The sequence below is a fragment of the Rutilus rutilus genome, assembly GCF_951802725.1.
Source record: "Rutilus rutilus genome assembly, chromosome: 5".
Taxonomy (NCBI): Eukaryota; Metazoa; Chordata; class Actinopteri; order Cypriniformes; family Leuciscidae; genus Rutilus; species Rutilus rutilus.
The window spans coordinates 26,050,707-26,068,805 of NC_140213.1; the positions used below are offsets into that span (position 1 = coordinate 26,050,707).

The 18,099-nt window shown below is 37.1% G+C and overlaps 2 protein-coding genes across 4 annotated transcripts in view; both read left to right on the forward strand.

Moving 5' to 3' along the window:
- Window positions 1–125: 125 nt before the first annotated feature.
- Window positions 126–1,213, forward strand: pigbos1 (PIGB opposite strand 1). 3 transcript variants are annotated; one of them, XM_084409156.1, is made up of 3 exons: window positions 126–208; window positions 431–498; window positions 715–1,213. In XM_084409156.1, exon 3 carries the CDS (start codon window positions 768–770, stop codon window positions 978–980), a length of 213 nt encoding a protein of 70 aa, XP_084265282.1. In that variant the 5' UTR covers window positions 126–208; window positions 431–498; window positions 715–767; the 3' UTR covers window positions 981–1,213. The 3 variants fall into 3 exon arrangements, with proteins under 3 accessions (XP_084265282.1, XP_084265283.1, XP_084265284.1); XM_084409157.1 differs by having other exon boundaries at window positions 143–187; XM_084409158.1 differs by having other exon boundaries at window positions 186–204.
- Window positions 1,214–2,554: 1,341 nt separating this feature from the next.
- The window catches only part of rab27a (RAB27A, member RAS oncogene family), a 94,631-nt gene continuing 79,086 nt past the window's right edge, over window positions 2,555–18,099 (forward strand). Inside the window, exons 1-2 of the mRNA XM_084409869.1 lie at window positions 2,555–2,765; window positions 15,466–15,638. Coding sequence (XP_084265995.1) covers window positions 15,486–15,638 — 153 coding nt within the window. The 5' untranslated portion in view covers window positions 2,555–2,765; window positions 15,466–15,485. The remainder of the gene's footprint in view (window positions 2,766–15,465; window positions 15,639–18,099) is intronic.

Below are 18,099 nucleotides of genomic sequence, written 5' to 3' on the forward strand. Positions count from 1 at the left end.
AGAAGCTGTGCTATAATGTGGCATCATTGGATTCTTACTGTGAGTGACGGCACGCTGACCGTTGCAAGATGGCGGGCGCACCTACGTGTCAAGCGGTGCAATGTGGTATCTACATATAGATATCTACAGAGAATGTCTGGCTCTGATATCTATGATGGCGACCGTCCCACAGTACCTCATGAATTATGTAATAAGGACATAAATGCAGGTTTTGTAACGCTTAATATGTAATGTTTATAATAGTTTTAGGTTAATTTAAATATGTTTCGTGGCTCATTAAATAGGCTTTGAAACATTATTATGAATGTATTTTGGGAAGAAAAAAAAGGCGGAAATGTACACGTCACATTTGGCCTGCGTGAGTTGTAGTCGTTCGTTCGTCCCATGGTTCGTCCTTGTCTTACATGTGTTTTAACCTTTTTTTTTTTAGTCTATGGTTTTGACTGTTCCCGTCTGTCAAAACTCAGTTAAATTTTGGAAAATATTGAAAACATCAGGGTGAGTAAGAAAAACAGTTGACGTGGTATAATGTTATCGTAGTGTTCCTGCGTAAGCTTCAATGTTTAAGTGAATATTGTCATCTACAATACACGCTGATGTACTGTAATGTACAGATTGTGCAATTATACATCATTAATGCATATGCAAAATACTATTAACAGAAGATCTGATAAACAATATAACTACTGAATTTCCTTTTTTCTTTCTTTTCAGGAGTGGGATGTTTTGTGTCTCTAATGGGCTGTGTTCCTTCATAACATAAGATCATGTTTGGAAGACGGATTCCCTTTAATCAGATAGCAGTTGCTACTCTGGTTGGAGTGGTGGGAGGTGTGTATATATACAGGCCTATGTTTGAGTCACCCAGAAAACCTCCAACAACTGCACCAGATCAAGACCTCAAACCAGACTCAGAGGAGCAGAGAGCGGAAGCCACCCAACAAGAAGTACAAGCAAATGCATCTGCAACCAAAGACTGATGTTGAACAAGAGTTTGTGTGAGAGTTTTAATGTTAAATGCTTGTTATTTTCATATACTTTGTAAATGACCACTAAAAGGTTCTAAATAAAATGCCTTATTGTCACTGCAAATAAGCAAAAACAATTCTACACCATTCTGTTCATTTATGGATGCACTGTCTGTATACTGTATTGACAGTAAATTTGTTTAGATAAATGGCTTTTTTCCATTTGCAATAAAACTAGCAAAGTTGCATGTATACAACAGTATTTTATATGCAATAGTAAAGCTAGAATATAATATATAATTAGGCTTAAAGGGATAGTTTACCCAAAATTAAAATTCTGTCATCATTTACTTTTACATTTGTTTACAGGGGCAGTGCACATTAATAAACATACGTAGATGTAAATGTGCCCAAATTAGCCAAAAAGGCTATTTTTCATCTGTAGACCCTTGACAAAATGTTTTAAAAAAGTCACCCTAAAAACAAAGCATCTTATATTAATACACACACAAGAGAGATAAAAACATTCACATTATAAAAAAAAATAAAAAAAATACAAGTGCATGATTCCACACGGAAATCATGCTGAAATACAGAATTTTTTGTCTAAACATTGTGCTACTACATAAGAGGTAAGAAAAATTTACTCACCCACAATTTGTTCCAAACATGTATGAATTTCTTTGTTATGTGGAATGTCAAAGAGATTTTGAAGAATGTTGTGACCACTGACTTACATAGGGTTTTTTTCTTTTTCATACTATGGGAGTCAGTGGTGCCCCACAACAACTGTTTGGTTGCTGACATTCTTCAAAATGTCTTGCTTTGTGCTCAGCAGAAGAAAGAAATTCGTACATTTATGGAACAACTTGAGGTGGAGTAAATGATGACAATTTTCATTTTTGGGTGAACTATCCCTTTAAATGCAACTTCAGTGCCAAGTTTCCATCTGCTGTACAGTTGAGAGCATAAGCTTGCATCCTGGCAAAATTTTCTAAATGTTCATTTAAAAAATAAAGATTTTTTTATATTTTTTTATAAAATAATGATAATAAAATAAACAAATAAAGAGGAATCATGTATTACAAAATGTGTAAACATGGAGAATTCACTGATAGAAGGTACCTTTGACGTCATACCACCAGATGTCGCTAACGTTACATACAGACTTATGGCTCTGAAAGAGTACTCTCCTGTTGCACTATTTGTGCGTATTTAAAACATTATTCTAAATGCAAAAACCAAAGCCTGGCACTAGTTAAATCAATTTAAAACTTAGAAGGTTTTTTTTTTGTGTGTGTGTGTGTGTGTGTGTGTGTGTGTGTGTGTGTGTGTGTGTGTGTGTGTGTGTTCTTAACAGAAGAAGTGGCGCAAACGAACGCATCCTACTATGGCGAAGGCTTGGCTTATGAATATTTAGAACGCAACGTTCGTCCGACAGTACTTCATGATTGGCTGATTTTATGGTAGAGGCTGGGCTCATAATATTAATAACTTTATTTGATGGGGTGGTCGCTCAACGCTCTAGGAAGGTCTCTAAGCAACGTCAGCCCTTACCTAATTAATAATTATGAGCTAAACGGATTGGCGCTGCTGCACGGGAAGTATTGTGTCACTGAACGGCCGCGTACACACGCACTGGTGCTTCATGTAGGTGTGGGAGCAACTTTAGGAAACAAAGTGTCCATCGCTGCAAAAGTATCACACATTTTGTACTTGTTCTCCGGTGGTTTAATATTTTCGAAAGAGCTTTTAAAATCCAACTAGATCAACAGACGTTCGGAGGTCACTGTCCTGGTAAGTACATATATTCGTTTTTAACTCTTCAAAGGGTGATAATAACAGTTTGATAATGTCTTGTCAACACGTTTATTTTAAAGTCTTACAATTTGGTCTTTTGATAATGAATTTTTTTTATAGACTCAACAAACACGCAATATCTAATGATGAGGTTTATACCTTATAAACATCTTACATATAGTGTGTCCTAAGACTAGTTACTTTAGTCATAATAATGATGAGTGTTTAGTGATAAACAGCTGCCGTTCATGGGTTTGAGTTATCTGTACACACATGTGGCTCTATCCCAGATCAGATGTAGTCATCTCAAACACACATGACCTAAAATTATGATCCAGAGAGGAAGAATCGTCCTGGGAATTTACCTGCCTCACTTGGGGAAATACACTGTTTCACTCCCATATCAGGTTACCTGTCAGAAACCTGTGGTTTAGGGATAATTTTTGTTCTGAATGATTGATTTTCCTTTCTTCCTTGCTTAACTTTGGAAATACTTTAAGTAACTGTAAGACATTATGTTTGTGACTCAGAATTGATCTATTCTGTGTGGATTGATTTACCATGATCGCAGTGGTATTCTGAATTTGACACCTTTTATTTGTAACACAGAGTAAAAGTTGAAGTTTGAGACTTCAATGAATATTTCACCCTCCAAAATGAACATTTCTCACCCTGATGTCATTCCAAATCTGCTATTTTCTTTCTTCCTTTTTTTTCAATAATGTTTAGTCACCACCAGAGATATTCAAGAACCAATTACATTGATGTCACTTACATCAGGCTTGAGACATCTTAATGTTGAATAAGTTATTATAAGTGAATGAAACCATATTTGAATGTTCGGAAATTTGAGAACTACAGCAGAAGGGACACTTTTCAATAAATATTTAATATAGACTTAAATATCAGTCAGTTCCACACACAAATCTCATATAACTTACGAAGACTTGGAATATAGTACACAAGTCGTATGGACTACTGTATTTTTAGAGCTTGAAAGCCTGTTCAGTTTTATTGCATGTTGTCAGAATATTCTGCTAAACATTTTGTTTCGTGTAGCTTGGAAAAACATTTGTAATGTGGAACATGAAAGTGAGATTTTTGGTTGAATCATTCCTTTAAGCGTCTCAAAAGAGTAATCTATCCTAAGAATAACTTCCCACAAAGCTCAAATCATTTAAACTGGCTTATTGTTTTCCCCTCTGTTTTTTCCCTCCTTTTCACTTTTCTAGAGAAAGCAAATGAAATGAACATTGGCTTTGTGTGTATGCGTGTGTGTTTTTAAGCGGGGTCTTGGCAGGGCTGGGAATCGAGGATCACATGACAGGATGCCAAGAGCACATGAGCACCAGCTGATGGTTATTAGATAAGCCTAATGTTAAAACTTACAGTTCACAAAACACCAAACAGAGCCTTTATATAAGGCATGGCAAAAATCACTTGGGACACTTCTATCCAATAGCAAAATTGATATATTTCTTTATTAGTTAATGAAGATGTTTTCAGCAAATTGAACACATATTTAAGCCTGTAATGTAATTTCAGATAGCTCTATTGGTATTAGTACAATTTGCATCACTATTGCTTGTCTAAGTATTAGAGTTGAGCTTGTGTGTCGTCCTGCAGCACTTGTGTTTCAGACATGAATGATTTCTCAAATCATGTATGTTGTTGAGGAGAGTGTACTGCTTGTGATCCAAGTGGTCCGATTCACCATTTTCACCTGCTGGACCATAAAACAGGTGAAAAAAATCCCACAGACACACATTGAAGGAAGGACCCGAGCCATATGGTGCATTTAAGTCCTCCTGGGAAGGTTGTGTTTACAAATTGGGAAGTATAGTAATTATGACATGAGTGTTCAAATAACTGTGGTCGGAGCAATTTGGTGGCGGTGTACCTTTTCTACAAAAAAAGCATGATTTTTTTTAAAACTCTCTTCTCTTTTTAACTTTGCTTTTCATGTTTTTATTCAAATTATGAAGAGTTACATTCTACCGTAATTGTACAATACTATCATATTTTGATAACGCTTTACTCCAAGGTTCCATTAGTTAATGCATTAACTAACATTAACGTTAAAGATAATAAATACTCATTATTAGTAAGTCAACCATACAAGGCCCATTAAATAATATTAACAGATACGCCTTTTGATTTTAATATTGTATTTAATAAATCAAATGCTTAAATTAATATTTCAAGATGAATAAATGCTTTAGAAGTACTTTTCATTGTTAGTTCATGTTTACTAATGTTAACAAATTGACCCTTATTGTAAAGTGTTACCCATATTTTGTACATGCAACTAATTTTATTGTAAATAATTTTTTTTTTTTAAATTCATCAAATTAACTGTTAATAGACGCTGCACTCTCACTGACATGCCTTCAACTTGGAAACTTCAGAAAATCCAGAGTTTCCTCGTAATTCTGACTTTGTGGTGTTGTTCATGTGCTTTAGACTTGTAAATACGATATTTCTGACATGACTTCAACGCAGACCAGAAGGTCACAAATACCTTTTTCTTGCCAGACAGAAAGAAACCATCTAGAACAGCCTATAGATTTAACTTCAAGTAGGCTAGTTCACAAGATTCATCTTCTAAACCTGAAAGGTTATAGTTAAAATGTGATTGTAGTTGTTTTGGAATGGCTACCAGGCCAAAAAAAAAAAAAAAGGCGCCTTGTTATATTTCTTGTGTCAGGTCAAACGTTATGAGCTTCTGTAGGTCTGCATAGTTATTTTGTCTTTCACACGTAGGCTACAGCTTGAAAAGAGGGAAGTGGACAATTAAAAAAAAAGGCAACTTGTCAGAGCTTGACTGTCGGTGAAGAAACTCTGGTGTGAAATGCAGAAGAGTTTTCTGTTCCTGGATCGGCGGCTCTCTCCGCTAGCGCTGGCATGCCGCCCAGGGTGGTACTCTGCTGGAAATGTTTGATAAAAGCCTCCGTCTCTGTTTCTCCTGTTCTTTATCCAGGCTTTCATCAGGGCTGTTTTAGTTGGACGGGAAGCACAACTCAAACTCGAGCATTTAGCTGAGCTGTTGCACAAGGCCAGTGATTGTTTAAGCACTTGTGTTATGTAGATGTGTCTATGTCTAACTGAAATTAAAGCGTCTGTCGGTCTTCAGAAGTTACAGTAGTGTCAAGTGAACATCACAAACGTGTCAACCAAAAGATGCAGCCAAACACTCACCATTTGTGTCTAGAACTGATTCTACAGCAGGGTTTGTGTGTTCATCCTTATAGCACATAAAGATAAGGTTGTTTTTGCAAATCGATGCACTTTCCAGACAGTGAAAACTTTCTCTAACCATCTAATTTGTCTGTTTTTCTGTAACCTACAGTATGTAAAACCAGTTGCAGATTTGAGTATGATCCTTCTAAGTAAGAGTCTTAAAGTTGAACAGATTTGTCCTCATAATAGTGATTCTGTGGAGCTAAGAAGATCATGTAGAATCAAGTGACTGTTTTTATCCATCAGCTTCCATTGTTAACAGTAGTGATAAACTAATACATTTGGTCTCATTGAAACATGGTCGAATTTGTGCGTAAATAATTTGTAAAGCCGGTCTTAAATTTTTTTTTATTGTTTTTTAAAAATGTTGGTTGGTACAATTTTTTTTTTTTTTTTACACCTTCTCCTTGCTATGCGTAAATCGTGCATAAAACATCTGAACGCTTTGTACTTTTAGGCAAAATGATTTCACTGCATTTTGATAACACCGTTGTTTTTGCAAGATCGTTTGCCTTAGTAATCTTAAACTCATAAGCCCATATAGGTTAAACAGAGGTGCTTTAGGAAGCGGTTTCAACTCGAACTCTGATGAACTCCCAGGGAATAGGCTACTAGTGCTTGTTAGATAAGTTTGGATAAGTTTTTTTCTTGTTTTTTTTTGGTCGCTGAGAGTTTACAAAAGTTTAGGGTTGGTACAAGTCTTCTAAAGTTTTTGAAAATAAGTTTCTATTACTCACCCGGGCATTTATTTGATAAAAAATGGTAAAAGCAGTAATATGATGAAATATTAAAGTAACTCTTTTCAATAATAATATAGTCTAAAATGTAATTTATTCCTGTGATGCAAAGCTGAATTTCAGCATCATTACTCCAGTCTTCTTTAGTGTCACACAATGCTGAATCAGCATATTATAATTATTTCATGATTCCTGAATGATTTCATGAATGATTAAATTGAAACATTTATTATTATTATTATTAATGTTTATTTATTTATTTATATAAATATATATTGACTTGCTCTCTCTCACACACACACACACACACACACACACACACACACACACACACACACACACACACACACACACACACACACACTTGCCAGTTTATTAGGTACTGTACACCTTGCTAGTACTGGGTTGGACCCTCTTTTGCATTCAGAATAGCCTTAATTCTTTGTGGCATAGATTCAACAAGGTGCTGGAAACATTCCCCTGAGGTTTTGGTCCATACTGACCTGATAACATTACACAGTTGCTGCAGATTTGTCGGCTGCACATCCATGATGCGGATCTCCCTTTCCACCACATCCCAAAGGTGCTTGGATTGAGATCTGGTGACTGTGGGGGCTAATTGAGTATAGTAAACTCATTGTCATGTTCAAGAAACCAGTTCGAGATGATTTGAGTTTGTGACATGGCATGTTATATATAGGCTATAGACCTTATTCAGTGCAGCGTCATGATGGATATGAAAGTGAGGCTATGAGAGATAGATTTACTGTGTTTTCAATAGCATCCTCTGTAAAAAGCTGTATAAAAACATCCTAGATCACTTATCATTTTTCATAGCTCATATTGTCGGGAGGTTTTTTGTTTTTTTTGTCTACTGAAATTTCCTGGAAATATATTTTTGTAGTGTTTCGTTAGCAGAGCAATCCAAAAACCCACTGAAGAGATGTATGTCTCACAGCCTCGCTGTCATTCCTGTCAAAAATCAAAGATGGTGCTGCTGTGAATAAGGTCTGTAGGGCCAGATTTTAGCCACTGGATCGCGGGTGTTGCGCAGATTTTGCACATTTGTGCAGATTCCATGACTATAAAGGGGGTATTCCTGAAAACATGCACTATAGCATGTATGAAATGCTTAAATTAATACACAAAGATTATCAGAGCAAATCAGTTAAAAACCTTTCTGTGACACATAATTTCTCAAACGGTGTGAGTGATTCAGCAGTAGGATATACCACATTGCATGCTGCAAAATAAAACTTTCGTTTCAGGACAGTTGACCGAATTGTCACTTGCCCTGTGGGGCCAGTGTTGCATCATCACTAAAGTAGTTTTTTTTGTAATTTAAAGTCGTAATTTATTTGTTAAATCATGTAAGGGGGGAATTCCCCAGCATTTATCGAAATGAAATTCAGGCAATGATTGGGGCTGTAATGTACATGTATTCATCCAGAACTGTATGGTATGGATGTCACGGTTCGGTGCATGCAGTCACACTATGAATACAGTGAGTCACAGGCGATCCAGATGGAACTCCAGTCCAGAAGGGTGCATGTGCGGTAATGAAACGCTGTTTGCTTACTTTGCTACCAGTAAAAAGCGCAGAAGAAGAAGATGAGACGATCGATTGATGTTTACATCTCTCAGCCAGTAAAAAAGCCAAAAAAGCTTGAGAATAATATCTCACGTAACATTACATTTATCTCAGGCATTTAGTGTTGACAGCTGGTTAGTTCGCTAGAGAAATTAACTTTAGAGAGAAGCATTTCGTATATGCACTATATTAGCCTATTCATTATACTTAACCTGTTAGTAATGTCTTGATTAAATAAATTTGTCATGAAAACAAGTTATGACAGCCACTTTGTAAATGATTATATTTTAAAAATTAATTGGAGTAGGAAATTTACTTTATAATTAGTCTAGATTTAGAAGTTAATGCAAAACCTGCCTTATGTGCAATTTACATGTATTTTTTTATTTGAGTGTTGATTATTATATATAAAAGTAAATAGCAACTAAATGTAATAATTCAGGCTCTGTTGTTAATTGTAACCTTTAATATTATAGTGATGTGCAAGAATGGGCTCCCTATATAGTTTACAGCAATAGCTAAGATAGATTTTTTTTTTTTACCCTTAAGAAATTTGTAATTATTGTTAAAAAAAAACTAGTTTAATAAAAAAGCAATTTTATGTTTAGTTTTCTCCCCCCTGCTGTAGTGAAATGTGACTTCAAAACGTACCGAACTGTCATGTTTGTGTACCTTTACACCTCTAATATACAGTTGTAATCGAAATTATTCAACCTCCATTCCAAATCAGGTTTATTGGCAAAATTTACAGACTTTAAGCTGTTTGCAATGAACAAATCAAACAAAAGTATAAATAGCTCAACACAACAAATGTTTCAAGTGATTTCTCCAAATTCAACTGAAAATGGAAGTTTTAATGACATCTGCAGTCTCAAAATTATTCAATCCCCTGAATAGAATCCCTCCCAACAACACAAATCTGCAAAACAGGTGTGGTCTCAAGCACACCTGATGTAACTAATCAAGGGCTTCATTAGTTGCTCCAGGTGTGCTTGAGCTAGAACACATGAAATACCTGAACAGGGGTGTGTTTCCCAAAAGCATCGTTAGCCAACTAAAGTTCCGTCGATATCAGCATAGTTCAGCTAGTCTGTGTTTCCCAAAATCATAATTCTAACGAACATTCGCAAACAGCATCGCAAAGTTGTGGTTGGAATGGCAGATCTCAACTTGTGGTAACTTAGAAGCATACAGTAGTTTCTTGTTTGCATGACGTGGTCTCAATTAATCCTTATCTTGAGCCAAATAAGCAAGCTGACATTTAGAAGACATACAAATGTAATTTACGTCTTTTAGTTTGTCAAGAGGTTTAAAGCACCTTTTTTGAAGAGTGCGCATGTGCGTGTTAGAGCTTAGATCGGGCCCAAAAAATCAAGCCCGACCCTACCCGAGCACGTGCACGTTGTGTCCGAGCCCGGCCCGGCCCGACACATTAACTGCAATCATGAGCCAGAGCCCGATTTAAACCCGACCATTTTTTAATACGTGTGCCGTTAAAACTGACGTTCTCAACTACAATTCCGAGCTGTTTGAACTACAGAAATCTGTTTAGAATTATCTCAATGAATAATGCAACAAGGACGAAGCATGTAAACTGCGTTGTTTGTTTATTCAGAATGGAATGGATCGCAAATAGATCCGAATGAAGAAACGTAAAAAAAAAAACATGAACACTCGACAAAGCCAACACATATGTTGTCACTCCCACGACTTGTTTAAAATGGTTCCATACCTCCGATCTCCCATCACATAGCCTTCACCATACCTAGAGATTGGCATGGGGTACTTTCCATAAGATCATCTCTCAATGCAAATCAAACTAGCTTTTAGGCTAACTGAAATAAAACCATGCCAATCTCTAGGTATGGTGAAGGCTATGTGATGATGTGGGGCTATTTTAATTCCAAAGGCCAAGGGAACTTTATCAGGATGCATAGTATCCTAAAAAATAAATAAAAAAAAATACTTAAAAATAAAAATCTGCCTGCCTCTATTGGAATTTAACATAGGGGTGTACTCACTTATGCACCATGTATTTTAAGGAAGAACATTTATTTATTTACGATACATTATTCATTCACAAAGAAAATTGGTGTCCTTAAAGGTTGGATTTTTCCTAATTTTTTAAATTAAGGCATTAAGTTCAATTTCCAAAATATGATTTTTTATTCCTCTTTTTAGTCAACTTTAGCATGGGTGTATTCACTTATGCATAGCACTGTATATATATATATATATATATATATATATATATATATATATATAAAAAATACTATTTTTGCTAAAAATAAAGTCATAGACTAAGATGTTAGATGTTCCAATGTTGGCTATATTCAAACTAATGAATACATATGATAAAATGTAGGCCTATAATCTTTCTTTTTTTTTACAAAGAAAGAGTACACTTGAAATATTGTTGAAATTGTAATTATTGTTGTAATTGTAACCTTTTTAATAAAATAGCAAAACATATTTACAAGATAGATGTAAGCAAAATCTTAAATGGTCAATATATTCTTCAAAATATATCTTTTGTCCTTGCATTGTGGCTCAGTCAGTGTCACACCTGAAAGAATGGCTCATTAGGCAGAGTCATTATGCAGAGTGGGTGGGACATTGTAATCTCAGGTGTAAACTACTCCTTCTTCACGCCCCCCTCGCATATGGGCTTTCCAAGCAAAACCTGTTTTACACTATTTAAATCAATGTATTTTTTTTTTGTGAACGATAAAGCAAGACTATTTTCACATAATTTTGAAGCCAGAACTCGAAGAGACAACATCCATTAGTCAAAAGTCTTGTGGGCACATATTTTGTATGAGTTTTGTGGTCTTATTTCAGCAACTTTCATTTTTATTTTTTTAAATAACCACGCATAAACATTATTCTCTTAAAAATACAAACATCTACATACATGTTGCTCGCATATTATGGTAGGCCTGTTTGTGCTATATAGAGTGAATTTACACCTTTGCCATTAACATGTTTATAAATAACTGAAAAAAGCACAAATGTCAGAGCATGTCAGAACATCTCAAGGGCCCCAAAAACACCTTGGTCCCCAGAGGGTTAACCATCGTGGTTGAACGACCAATTTGCAACAATACGGTTTTGGGAAACAGTCATGACTAGCTAGTTGATTTCTTCAACAATGCATCGTACTATGGTAGTAAAGTACGGAGTTACGTCATTGTATGAGAAACACACTCCTGGCTAGGTTTGTTGAGTGTCACGTTTGACTGCATGTTAGCAATTCTTTCAAAAGAATGGTCCAAAAAGTTAGCAAGTCAAAGAAACACCTGCGCAGTTCTCTGATCAGCCAGAAAGATGAACCCAAGAAAAGTCTTCTGTGGTCTCGCTGGATGGATCCGATCAGCCCCAGACGTTAAGCAGCTTATGGTCAGGATGGTCTTTAGCCCTGCCTCGTGAAATAATGTGGTCATTTGTTCGAGTTTTTGTTCTTTCTGGAGTCATATGATCCGCTTTAATGCAGTCTGAAGAACCCCCACTGAACATTCTCACAGATGCTTTTCTTTCCTCAGTTGTGTTTGCGGACATGACAAGACAAGATGTGCATCAAGACATTATGAAATCATTGGGCTGTTGAAACAGGAACAGGTTTTACACACTCAAGACGTGTCTCATTTTGAAGGCTGCGTCCTCCTGAGGTCGCATTTGTCGGCCGCATACATCATAAAGATCAGGGGCCGTATTCACAAAGCATTTTATCTTACCACTAGGAGTACTCCTAAATCGCACTAAAAGATTTTAGCTAGGAGTTTTCTCTTAAAAGTTATTCACAACGCCTTTCAGACCTACTCTTAGTAAAGAAGAATGACAACTCCTAAACTAAGAGTGAGTCTTCGTTGCTATGGATGACGTCATTACTCATGCACGAGCTTGACTGAAGTGACCACCTTGATTGGCTGATGATTGTAACGCGGGAATGATTCCAAACACCTCCCCTACGATGAAGAGTGACAGGTGACAGGTCTGAGAATGCGTGCGCTACACAAGTAGTGCGAAGGACGGAAGATGATGAATAACTGAATAAATAGCCTAAATGAATAAAGAGTAAGGCAAAACAAATAGCCTAGTAGCCTAATGAAACATATGGATTGATGCAATATCTTTGCAACATTATTGAATTAATCTGTCACTATACTGTATGCCTCTGCTTACGTTTGCAAAGAGAAGAACATTTTAATTTGATTCACAATAAAACGTTACAATTAGTTTACATGCAATGAGTAGCCTAGTTTTGGTTGTTGTTGGTGGCGTTATTGCATCCCTAGTTATGCCTACAATGCAAAATCGTTCCCTCGCGATTGGAAGCTCCTGTAGCCGCCGCATACGCATTTCAAAACATCGCAACGTGAAATGCCACAAAAAGCGGTTTGTGAATAGGTCTTAGTGAGTTAGGAGTCCTCTCGACTTCTTTTAAGCTGTCCCAGACATAGGTGCTACTTTTAGGGCTAAAATGCTTCGTGAATTACTCTTAGTGAAAAAAATTAGGAGTCCTAAAGTTATGAGTGACACGCCCATTATTTTTAGGAGTTGCTCCTAAATTCGCCAGTTAGGAGCTACTTTTAGCCTTAAAATTCTTTGTGAATACGGCCCCAGAGCAGTAACTTATAAAATTGGCCATTATTCCTAGTGAAGCATAAATTGTTGTAATTTGTTTGGAATGTAGTGGTTAGTTCACTGAAATGAAGCAGCCTCCTGAGGATGCAGTCTTCAAAATTAGACACAGCTTCATTCTTTTTATTTAAGCTCACACATGACATCATCTCACAAAGGAAGAATGTTCATCGATACTTTGTGAGAAATATATTGATGTGCTGTAAAAGCTTACTGTCATTTTCAGGGCTTTTCTTTTTGGGCAAAATGTTGAGGTTATGTGAAACTTAAAGTAAATGAAGTGAGTGACCAGATCACAATTCTGCAGTTTATTTCGACTTGTTCATATTATGAGAGCATATGAAGCGACTTAACAAGCTCTCATCACAGAAGGTCTTGTGATTCCAATGTCACATTAAATCTACATTACCAAGCACTGAAATATTTTTTGAAAATAGAGCATGACTATTTTAAAGACTAAAGTGACGGATAATGATTGTCTCTAGTGTTAAATACCACCAAAGGTTATGAAACACAACTTTTAACAAAATTATGTCTCTGTATTGTAGTCCTAAGTCACTCGATTAACAGTGAAAAGAAACTTGAGTTGACAAATGTGAGTGGAAATAAAAGCTGTTGTGTAGATGCATTCAAGTGTGTGAAGGTGCTTTTTCAAAGTCTGTTTCCTCATTTAATCTCCAGGATTTCAGCATTTATGGACTCTCATGACCAATAACAAATAAAATGGGTTTAAGAAGCATATTTACTGTTCTAAAACAGATATGCAGCACTTGTCTCAAATTATTCTTTTTTTTGTTTCCTGTTACTAAATCAGCACTGTTGCATCAATGAAATGTTGCATCAGCATCAATTATATGCCAACAGTGACAGTTCAAAAATGACAAAAAGCACTTGTGTTTTTTTGCCTCAAGTTTGCATCTCGCCTCTTAACGAAATGCTTGAAAAAGAATGGTCTCTTGATGTACTTTGTTGATTAATGGTTTCATTTGGGGTTCGCTAAAGTCAGCATGAATGTTGATGACAATAATTTGGCAGTAATGCAATAAGTATCAGCTGTGTGCAAAGTAACTCACATTTGCCATCCCGCATAACCCATCACAGAAAATGGGTAAAATTCAAATATTTGGACATGGAGCTCCATTGAGATCCCCATATCTATGGGACTGAACTATCTATGGCCTTTAAAATGAAGATTTCAAAAGGAAAGTTTGTTAAGAATGAGAATCTAGAAGGATATTAAGATATCTTGAATACTTACAAGCATTCAAACTTTGGAAAAAGAATAGGCCTATTTATGGCACTCATCAGGTATGTTCTATGCAATTGTGTTGATAGAAAAACACCTCTTCAGATATTTCTCTTTAAAAGAAAAAAAGATGTATACAAATTGACCCACATTTGGTTTTCGACCACTGAAAATGTGTACAATGTACCAATTTACTTGTGGAGCCACATTGAGATGACCAAATCTCTGGGATTGAACCATCGAGGGCCTTTAAAATGAAGATACCAAAAGGAAAAGAACCAGAATCTAAAAGGATATTAAGGTTTTTTTTTTTTTTTTTTTTTTACAGGCATGCTAACTTGAGGCAAAAAAACACAAGTGCTTTTTGTCATTTTTGAACTGTCACTGTTGGCATGCAACAAAGATTACTAAAGTCAACAGATTTTACTAATAGACCTACCAATTTCTGTGTAAAAAATAAAATAATGATGCTGCCATCTTTCTAAAGTCATTTTTACACCCCTCTAATTTGGCTCCAAATCTCAGGTGAAAATTGTAATTTTGACCCCCCTCTACAAAATAGTGAATTACTCATTAAATACATCTGTGACATTTAATATTTTGGATTTTATCATGATTTCTGTTTATCTTTGTACAGAAAAAATATTTACAAAATCAAAAATTTGAGCTGGGGAAGTTTACGGAATTTGGTTGATTTGACATGGAATGACCCCTAACCATAACCATGGCTGCATTTATCTGATCAAAAATACAGTAATGTTGTGAAATATTATTTGCAATTTAAAATAACCGTTGTCTACTGTAATATATTTTGAAATGTAACTTATTCCTGTGATGCAAAGCTGAATTTTCATTACTCCAGTCTTTAGTGTCACATGATCTTTCGGAAATCATTCTAATATGCTGATTTGCTGCTCAAGAAACATTTCTGATTATTATCAATGTTGAAAAGAGTTGTTGCTTCATATTTTGGGGGAAACTGTGATGCAACTGTGATTCTTTGATGAATGGGAAGTTCAAAAGAACAGCATTTTCATTAAATATAAACTTTTGTAACATTATAAATGTAACATTGTAACATTTTGTAACATTGTCTTACTGTCACTTTTAATCAATTTAATACTCCTTGCTGAATAAAAGTATTAATTTCTTTCAAAACAAATCTTACTGACCCCAAACCTTTGAATGGCATTGTCTATCAATGATACTACAATAACACTGCTCTGTGTTTGTCCATCGCAGGTCCTCACTCAGCTCTCAGTATGTCCGATGGGGACTATGATTACCTCATCAAGTTCCTCGCACTGGGGGACTCTGGGGTGGGAAAGACCAGCTTCCTATATCAGTACACAGACAGCAAATTCAACTCCAAATTCATCACCACAGTGGGAATAGACTTCAGAGAAAAACGTGTGGTGAGTATTTTTATTACTTGAACTAAAATGACATTGACATTTTCATAGTTGTATTGATGTTTCTTATACTCCCTTTGATCTGTATATGCATGTATTACTATTTAGGGCCCGAGCACCGATGGTGTGAGGACCCTCTTGGAATTGCTTTGTTTATTATTAGGGCCCAAGCCCTGAAAGGGCGCAGAGCCCTATTGTTCTTCTAAGGATTATTAGGGCCCAAGCCCAAAGGGCGAAGGCCCTATTGTTTCCGGAAGGATATATATATATATATATATATATATATATATATATATTTTTTTTTTTTTTTTCTGCCTTTTTGCCACTTTTGGGGCCCTTAACATGCTCAAAAACTCTTGAAATTTTGCACACATGTCAGAACCTGCGGCCATCAGGGCCGGGCTGAAGCTGGTACCCGGGCGTGGCAGGGGGGCTCGACAGCGCCCCCTGGAATGGTGTCCGAAAACTTGGTCCATAAATCAAACATGCTTGCATGTAATAATATGAAACTCAGTACACATATAGATCCCATTGGGCCGAACAACTTTCGTGCTCTAAGTTTTACACCAGCCCAACAGGAAGTCGGTTATTATACGTTGTTTGGAAAACGCATACAATGGAATGTGAAATATTCCTCCTAGGGAATTCATCCGATCGCCACCAAACTCGGTGTGAATGAAGTCAAGACATTGAGGATGAATTCTTGCGAACGGATTTTTGATATCTCGAATGGTTTGGCTGTGGCGAGGAAACGAATTTATGGCGAATAATGGGACACAGGAAGTGTGTTATAACTTCTGCATACATTAACTGATCTTGATGAAACTTCAGCAGTGTGTTCGTTGTAAGAGGCCGATCACTATTGTGAGTCAAAGTTATAGCGCCACCAACTGGCAGCAGGAAGTGTGTCACTTTCTAAATGCTTTTGACAAAAGTGTGGGGGTTAATTTTATGTACAGTCACAAAAATCGGTATGTATATTGGTCTCATCGAGCCGGACAACTTTCTAATTTACATTCAATAGCTCCGACCAACAGGAAGTCAGATATTTTGGTTTGAATGTGGATTTTCTCCCTCTCTCTCTCTGCCTCTGCGTCTCTGTGTGTGTGTGGGGGGGGGGGGGGGGTTGTCTTTTGAGTTTAATTCTTGTTTTTCAAGGTTTCAGGGGCTTTTGGGGCCCTTAACGTGCTCAAACTGCACTAAATTTTGCACACATGTCAGAACCTGCGGCCATCAGGGCCGGGCTGAAGCTGGTACCCAGGCATGGCAGGGGGGCTCAACAGCGCCCCCTTGAATGGGGTCCGAAAACTTGGTCCATAGATCAAACTAGCTTGCATGAATTAATATGAAACTCGGTACACATATAGATCTCATCGGGCCGAGCAACTTTCTCACTCTTAAGTTATACGCCAGCCCAACAGGAAGTCAGCTATTATGGGTTGTTTGGAGAACGCTTGCTGTGGAATTTAAAACACTCCTCCAAGAGAATTAATTCAATCGCCACCAAACTCGGTGTGCATGAAGTCAAGACAAGGGGGGGCGCTAGCGAGCAATGGAAAGCTAAGATGCACCTCCAGATAGCTCGTCAAAAATCCGTTCAAAAACTGAGCAAAAACGCAAAATCATCGATTGTTACCCACTTCGTGAAGAACATAAACGTCGCGGTAATCACCGGAACAAAATATTCTGCTCGGTTTCGACAATGGTTAAACCGAAAGTCAAGAAAAGCGAGGCACCTGAGACTGGCCCAGAGACCTCGAGCGCGCCTTGCTCGGAGGCCCCGGAGGCTGATGACAATCTTGTGGATGAACCCTCTAATAAGACGGTGCTCGCGGCCATCGCTGCTTTAAGCGCAGATGTGAACCGGATCAGATCAGAGGTTTGTGCCACCATAGAAAACCGCATCACAGAAGTTTCTGCTACCATCAGGGGCGAGATTTCATCACTTAATGAAAACGTCCAGAAATCTATCTCTGAGCTGAGAGGCATATCAGCAGTACACGAGACCGCTTTAAAAGAGCTGGAAGAAAGCGCTTCATCCCACTCTGACATCCTCTCCACACTACAATCTACAGTGGATCATCTGACAACTAAAGTTAAACATCTGGATGAAAAATGTGAGGACCTCTTGGCGCGCTCCAGACGGAACAATATTAGGATTATAGGAATACCGGAGGGAAAAGAGGGGCCACGGCCCAGAGAGTTCATCTCACAACTCCTATCCGAAGCGCTGTCTCTGCCAGAGCAACCACTGATAGATCGCGTACACAGGATAAACCGCCAGAAACCGAAACCAGAGGACCCCCCACGACCCTTCATCTTAAGACTTCACTACTACCACGTCCGTGAGGAAATACTACGTAGGGCCATAGAAAAGAATAAGCTGGAATACCAAGGGCGGAAAATACACATATTTCCAGATTTCCCTCCTCCTGTGGTCAAACAGAGAGCGGCGTTCACTAAA

What these genes read in the sequence shown, in the direction of transcription:
- pigbos1 (XM_084409156.1), top strand. Translation starts at nt 768, where the DNA reads ATGTTTGGAAGACGGATTCCCTTTAATCAGATAGCAGTTGCTACTCTG.